The sequence below is a fragment of the Sapajus apella genome, unplaced genomic scaffold (assembly GCF_009761245.1).
Source record: "Sapajus apella isolate SASKATOON/1434 unplaced genomic scaffold, GSC_monkey_1.0 scaffold7, whole genome shotgun sequence".
In the NCBI taxonomy this organism is placed as follows: domain Eukaryota; kingdom Metazoa; phylum Chordata; class Mammalia; order Primates; family Cebidae; genus Sapajus; species Sapajus apella.
The window spans coordinates 17,156,951-17,164,965 of record NW_022436947.1 but is presented as its reverse complement, the minus strand read 5'-3'; the positions used below and the strand labels follow the sequence as shown (position 1 = coordinate 17,164,965).

Here is an 8,015-nt window from a genome sequence, read left to right as displayed (position 1 = left end):
TTAAGGTATAACGGTTTTGCTATTTGGGCTTGTAAACGTTTTAAAACATTTAAGTACTTTAAATTATGTTTTGAGTAATGTTTCAAAGTATATATGGGTTTCAAATAGAAAAACTAAAAGGTGGAATAAAACATTTTGGAAGAGTTTAGTAAAGCGTATAAAAATTAAAGGACTAAAAATCCCACTTCATTTTAAATGTGTAAAAATAAATCGCATTCATTCCTGGGAATCCAGTGATTTTCTCTTTTCTTTCTTTCTTCTTTCTTTTCTTTCTTTTTTTTTTTTTTTTTTTTTTTTTTTTTTTTGGTTTTAGTTAGTTGGTACGTACTGCACCCTCCACAACACGTTAGACAGTAGGTCCTGGTACACACTAAGGAATATCCAGCCAGGTAAATACATCAGGGTGATGAGGCCCATGAAATTGAGCGGGTAGTGAGAATAGTCCCAGGAACAAGCCCCGCACGTGCGAAGCCCCAGACCCCAGGACAGCTCCCACACATAGATAAAGATCACGTAGATGGGCACCCGCTTCCAAGTGCCCCAACCGCGGCTGTAGTGGAGATGGAAGTAGAGCTTTTCCACCACGAAACTGCAGCTGCCGTACATAAGGAAGGACCAGAGCGACGTGTGGCCGCTGGTGGTCCCGTCCCCCTGCCCAAGTACGTTGAAGAAGAAGGTGAAGAAGATCTCATCCAGAAAGCCATGCATTCCGAAGAAAAGAAAGCGGAGTAGGTCGGGCAGCCCCTGGCTGGGGGCTCCCGCAGCGCCCCTGGGGCCACGGGGTCGTCGCCGCCGGGCTCCGGACGCGGTAGGGACCCGGGCGCCAGGAGGGGCGGGGAGCGCGCCCCTCCGCTGCTGCTGCTGCTGCTGCCGCCTCTGCAGCCCGTACCGCAGGCGCAGGAAGCGCTTCAGGAACACTTGGCAGTGGTAGAGCGCCAGCACGTACTGCAGCGCCAGGTCCAGCGCCCCTGGAGCCGCCGCGCCCCCCGGCCCGCCGCCCAGGCTGAGCAGGAGCGCTTGGCCAGCTAGGGTCTGCAGCCCCACGTGGGCCGAGGGGTAGAGGAGGAAATTGAAGACGAAGGCGCTGGGACAGCGCCGCTGCTGCAGGTAGACCTTCTCCAGGGCGAAATGGGTGAGCGAGTGCAGCACGCAGCGGTAGGGCGAGGAGAAGCCTAGCATGCGCAGGTCCGGGCTGCGAGCGAAGCGCCGGGCCGAGGACACCAGCACGTCCAGGGTGATCCCGTGCATTCCGTAGAAGTAGAGGCGCATCCAGGCGGGCAGCGTGGCACTCTCGGCCGGCGCTTCAGCAGTGGACAGCGGCTCGGGGCAGTCGGCGGCCGCCTCGCTTCCTGGCCCGCCAGGGGCACCCGGACGCCGCGCCGCGCAGCCCCTCGGTGCGGGGCCCTCGCTGTCCACGTCGCTCCCCGCCATGGGCTCGGAGGCTGCCCGAACGCCCCAGGCTGCACCGCCGTCGCCGCCGGGTGAGCGGAGCTGCTGGGCCGAGCGGCTGAGCTCCGCGCCGCCTCCGGCCGCTCCCGGCCCCCGGGGGGGCGCGCAGGGAGCTCCGTCCCGGCCGCGGTCCCACAGTAGCCGGGGCTGGTGCGCTCAAGGGACGCGCGGGCCGCCCGGCTCGCGGAATACCCCCGCTGTGGCCCCGCAGCGCCCTCCCTTCCAGTCCCGGGCGAGGTGCCCCCCGCCGGCGCCCGCTCTCGCGTTCACCCTGCGCGGCCTAACGGGCACCGCGGCCCAGCAAGTGGAGGTGGCGCCGGGGCTGCGAGGGGAAATGCAGAAGCTGGTGCAAGCCCCATCCCCTCCGCGGCTCAGCCTCGCGCCTCCGCTGCAGGCTCTGGGAACGTAACGCGAGCAGCGGCGGCCCTGCCCCCGCCCTGCCAATGCCCCTCTCCGCCTGCCTCGACCTCTCCCGCCTTCGCAGGCCGCCTCCACGCGCCCGCCCGCCCAGCCCTCTGCACTGAATCCCTCAGGGTCTGCTCAGGAAGGCCCGGCCGTGCTTCTTCCCCCCCGTGCGCCCGCTCGGGCTCCAGCGGTGCTGGGGGCGCTTGCTGGGCGGAGGCACTGAGTGGAGAAACACCTAACAGGTGTGACTGCGAGCTGATGGGCATTCCCTGCGTCGTGGCAATCAGGGCCAGGGCCTGGCTGGCGGAGACGAATGGCTGAGTGCCACGGGCCGGAGGCTGGGCTCCAGACCAAAATATGGTGCTGTATACTTAATGTTCTTATTCAAAGCCAACTATGTCCCAGTCATAGAGAAAAAACGAGACTCCTTGCCTTCCCGCCCCTGCGTTACCCTCCATCTAAATTGCTGCCGCGGGGCCTGATCCACTTTTCCAATCTCTTTCTTGGCCCGTCTTCTTTCCTGGGTTTACTCAGGGCCAAGGACAGAGATTCGACGTCCCCCAGAATTTATAAAATGATTTCAGGCCAATTGGGTTGGGTTGGGGTGTGAAGAAGAGGAAATGCTTTGTTCTGGCTACTGTGAGGTCTCAGGTGGGTAATGGTACCTTGTCCTGGCGCACCTCGGTGATGGGTTCTTCTTTTGGCAGAACTAGGTCATCCCAGAAATGGAGAGTGACATAGAAGGCCAGGATTTTTCTTTTTCTGTCCCTTCTCTCCTTCCCTTCCCCTTTCCCCTTTCTCCCCTCCCTCACTCCCTACTTTCTTCCTTCCTTCTTCCTTCCTTTCCTTCCTTGGTTGAGAGGATGGAAGGGATTCAGAATATTGGTGTGTTGGTTTCACCATTCTTTCCAATTTTGAATCAGTCTTGGAATTGGAAAGAGCCTCGGGGGTGAATTATTACCGATTACCTCCCTCTTTCTCCTCCTTCCCTCAAATTAATGTGCAGATAGGTAACAGTTCTCTGTTAGAGTTTAGATCCTCCCTTTGTGAAAGGCTTTCTGGGGATTTTTTTTTTTCCTTCTGGCGAATAGACATAATAAGGCCGATCCTCTATTTCTAAGGCAACCTCCTCCTCACGCTGTCTCCTTGCTTATTTCAACCCCTCACGTTCCAATCTGTGGTAGCTAAGTTGACTGAATTAGAAGAGAAATTTTCATGTCAGGGACAGGAATGTCAGGAAGTGGTTTCATCAAACCTGTGCAAAACAGGTTTGACCTGGTTGCCCAAGTGCCTGAGCGAATACAGTGAAGAGAAATAATGTAAACATTTTTGTGAGCACCTTGCCATGTATAAGATGCTATGCCCACACTGGGAAAATGAAGGGTTATAAGGTATTCTCTTTAAGAGGTGTGTAATCTAGTTAAAATGATCATCTATTATACCTGTATAAAGCCTACTTATGATTATTATGAATAGTAAGTAATTATGATCATCCAGTAGTACATACTAAATGTTTGTACTGCTAGATGAATGTTTGAGTTTTTATTTCATTAAATAAACTCAATCCTGGGCCCAATTTATCACATATTAAAAACAAATGCACTCTTGCTCCATAATTGCTGTTTAGACAAGGGAAAGCACTTCATCCTAATAGCATAAATGTAGCCATTCAAACATGTGTGTGCTAACTTGCTATATTAAATTTGAATTGTTTTCAAATAGTAAATTAAACTTCAAGGGCCCAAATCTTCCATTTATTCTAACTTTTCTTAAGGATGCAAGGAAAACATTGAAAGGTCTGATTTTGTAGTCCAGCCTAGAATTCATCCCAAGGAGTGTAGGAAAATCTTTTGGTTTTAAAAAAATAGAGCTATATTTTTAATTTCAGCATTTGAAAATGTATTTGGTATACCTTATATATTTTATAAATTACACAGTATAATAGAACATGTATAAAATTTATATGTGTATATGTATATGAATGAAACTTTTAAACTCCCTTCATCATTTCATTCCTTTGAGGAAAATGGGTTTTGGTTTCTATGACCTGCCTTAGGGAAGAGGGATTCTAGTTTCTTTGGCTAGCCTCAGTCTGAGAGACTGCAGGTAGAAGAATGTCAGAGAAAATCTATTGATTCTCAGGCTGCTTACAAGGCCTTCATTGTGGGGTCTTGTTTTCTGAATCCCAGCATTGCATTAGGTTGCAAAGGTACATCTGTAAACCCAGCAACTTTGGGAGTTGATGGATATAATAATGAAGGGAGTTTAAAAGTAAGAAACAGGAAACCACAGTGAAACAGCGTCACTGAGATTCCTTAGGTCTGGGGCAGTCATTCAAAGAATACTTTGGGGCATTTTTCATCTGTGTCAAACACAGGCATCTTTGACCTCAGGGGTCAAGAAACTGTTTGGGAAACTGTCTTTGTAATGGTGTAATAGTTCATGTGGCACAAACACTGACTGGTCAAGTTGGCTATAAACTGGTACAACCCCTGGAACCCGGGTCATCAGTGTGACTAAGGAGAAATTTGAAAATTAGTGCAAGGGTCCTTTGGAGGATCGTGGTCATTAATTTAATTCAATTAATGAATTGTTGCCTAGAGGCCATAGGTCCCAGGTTGCCTTTTAGATGTATGGCAAGCCTGAGACCTTTCATTGCACACAGAAAAACAGACAGCAAGTACATGGAGAACATAACATTAAGGAAAAAGCTAAAGGGAAGTTCAACTGGGTAATATGAATGTAATGATAGAGAAAACAGCAGTTATATTAGCAGTAGTAGATATACACACCTACAAACCTTTCTTTTCTTTTTCTTTCTTTCTTTCTTTCTTTTTTTTTTTTTTTTGAGACAGAGTCTCCCTCTGCCTCCCAGGCTGGAGTGCAGTAGCGCCATGTTGGCTCACTACAGCCTTGACCTCCCAAACTCAATTGATCCTTCTACCTCGCCCCGCAAGTAGCTGGGACTACAGGCATGTGCCACATACCTGGCTACTTTTTTGTTTTTTGTTGAGACAGGGTCTCCCTATGTTGCCCAGGCTAGTCTAGAAATCCTGGACTCAAGTGATCCTCCCACTTTGGCATCCCAAAATACCTGGATTACAGACATAAGCCACTGTGCCCAGCCTAAACCTTTCTTATTAAGAATAAAATTATACACATATGCTTATCTCTTATATACTGTAATTATCAAACTAAGAAGGAAGACATCTATCCAAGAAGGCTTTCAGTCCTTTAATGTTTGCTACCTAAAAATATCACCTAAATAACTCGTTGATAGGGCAAAGCTAAGCTGTGGCTTACCATGGTAAGGGAGCTCTCTACTTTGACAAACTTTTAATAACACCTTGGAGAGGGAGGGTGAAGTTGGGGCTATTTATGAGGGTTTTAGTGCCTGGTTTAAGATGAACTTTTCAATATGAGGGATTGATGAGAGTTGGGTAATGATTATGATGTATTGGTTTATAATTGGTGGATGCAGCAAGGACAGGGTTTTGAGGTGAGTGCTTCAAAAAGAGTGTTGAGAAAAAGTGGTAAACTTTTATCTCTCTTGGCCAAGGCTTCTTGCAATACTAGTACAGTTGTACTATTACAAGGATAATACTTCATGTACTATTACATGAAGCCCTGCCCCAGGGAAATAATGACATTGTAATACTAAAGCCATGTTGAAGAAGATGGTCAGATTCTAAAGCAACATTCATGTAGACAATAAGCCGTGTGGCTGTAGGTGTTTGCACAATCTAATGTCGACACAAGTTTGAAACTCAGGAGAATAATTTGAGTAAGGACAGGTAAAGATAATAAAGAAGTAGGACTGGCACTTTGAGTTTACCTAAAATAATGCTCATCCCAGTATGTGTGGTAGAGGGGGCGTGAAGGGAGAGAGGTTTATTGACTGCAATAAAACCATACCTGCATACTAAAGATATAAATCGTTTGCATGCCTATGCTTATAGTTTCATTTATTTTTCTGACATCTTCTTTTTAAATTTCATTTGTTGTATGCTAAAGTTTCAAATTAAAGAACTCCTATATGTTGTTTAAACATCAGTGAGGGCGAATAGGCTGTCAGGAGGAGACTACTAGTGCTAGTGGCAAAATGCAGGAAGATCATATAGGGGCATGTGACCTTTCTGGATACAACACTGTTAGGGGATCATCTTGGAAATCTGCCCCATTGTTCCTGTTGTATATCTTTACAAAGCTCTTCTTTATACTATACTCCTTTTATTCCTTCTGATAATTTAGTTAATGGGAGGCATGTTGACATCAGGAGTTTTCTTCCTTTTCCTTTTGTAGCTCTTCCTCATGGCTTTTTGTGCTCTTTTACATTATTAATTTTTAACTTTGGGCCTTCTCTTCTGTTTCTCTTCTGGCCCTGAAATTTCTTGGAGCGCCTACTTTTCATTAGGAATCATTACTTCCACTGAGGATTATTTCTGAGATTTCATGGAGAGGGGCTTTTAGGGAACAGATATTGAATGTATTATTTTAATTCATAGAGATGAAGAAAATAAAAGGTAATGAGTTGCTTTGGAAGAATTTGCTTAAAAAGTAAAATTTCACCTTGAGCAAGATTCAGATCAGGAGCACTCCCTTTGTATAATTTCTGCCTGCCTGCCAGTGCCTTATCCTGAGTTGTCCAGGGAGATTATTTTCCCCATCCCAGTCAATTCCATTATGTTTCCAAAGGAAGTAGTTTATTTGGAATAATAATGCTCCCTTACATTAGGGGTTTACTTTTAATATAGAAGCTTTCTGAAGAGAGGCTTTCATAGTTAATAGATATCCCTTAATTGAATATCTACATACAGCTGTGCAGTTCACATTAGTAATTCATTAGTATTAGTAATTCATATAACTTCTGTCTCTCTCCCATTAAAGATGTTGAAATTGAGGCTCAGAAAAATTACTTGCCCAAAGTCTTATAGCTAATAAATCTAAAGCCAAAGCATATGCAGCCATTTCCACTTGACACCAAAGCTTTCTGTGCTACGCTGTGCTACCTCTTCACTTCATATCAAAGTCATCTTGAATGAGTTGTAGTAGCATATTTGGTAAGAAAAGGTATCAATTCTGCTTAGAGTTCTTCTAGCGAGTACTAACTTACCCCACGCCTCCCAGTCACACCCTTTCGTTATCATGCATTTCATTTTAATCAACAATCTACATAGTCATTTCATACCTTTTTTGTTCCTGTATCTTTACTTATTTTATTCCATCTTTCCTTCTGGGTTTCTTCACAAATTAGTAAATGGCTATGTGGAAGGGATCGCTGTCTGTTACTGATGTGAGAACAAAAGGTGTTGGAAATTAGATAATATGAAAATGAGTATGTAAAGCAGCAAGTATTCCTGTCAGCTGTTGATACATGGTTACTAGATATTGAAGTTAAGCAAAACCATACCCTGCTGTTCCAGTTGTTAACACTCCTATTCGTGGTTATCCTAATTTGAAAAAGCTTGATTAGGTTCAGTGCAGTGTCTTAAATAAATTTGCATATGTTCTTCTTTTAACAGTCCATTTGTACGTGATGAATCCCCAAAGCATATTAATATTTTCTGTATAGAAAAAGTATACAAGTAACTAAACATGATTGTTCATCTGGAGGCTTTGGAAAAGATCCACCCAATTTTTCAAAGCCTCATCTGGTAGTAAGGTGTGATGGCAGGCAGATAAGGGTAACTGAACAAACACCTCAGTCAAAAATGCAGTTTATGAAATGGAAATAAAGTCCCATGAATGTTTGGACCCTGTCTTGCTTGTTGCATTTATTAAGACTCTACTGCATTCTAGTTATTCTGTTGTGAACTGCAGATACAAAGCTGAATACATGGATCTTGTCCTCTCACTTAAATCACAGTTTAGGCTAAAGTGTTAATTTTTTAGTCATTATGAGCAAGCTAAGTTCTGGATAGAGAGAGGTGTATATAGCATAGTAGGCTTGCAGCTCTGGGGGGATCTGATTTGATGCCAGCATACAAGGATTGCCAAGTCCCATCCTCTTAAACAAACCAAACAACTGACGTCATTAATATGCAGAGCAGGACAGAGTACCTGTGGTTGGTTGTTCATCTTACTCTGATCTGTTGTCTGTCTCATAGTCTGCTCTAGAGGTAGGTAGATAGGCAGGGGCCAGTGGGATTTGTTTGCTACTT

The 8,015-nt window shown here is 45.5% G+C and overlaps 1 protein-coding gene across 1 annotated transcript; it reads right to left on the bottom strand.

The window, feature by feature from the left end:
• Positions 1–274: 274 nt before the first annotated feature.
• Positions 275–1,490, bottom strand: TMEM229A (transmembrane protein 229A). Its single transcript, XM_032276104.1, has one exon. The coding sequence runs from the start codon at positions 1,429–1,431 to the stop codon at positions 310–312; it is 1,122 nt and encodes a 373-aa protein (XP_032131995.1). The 5' UTR covers positions 1,432–1,490; the 3' UTR covers positions 275–309.
• Positions 1,491–8,015: the final 6,525 nt, after the last annotated feature.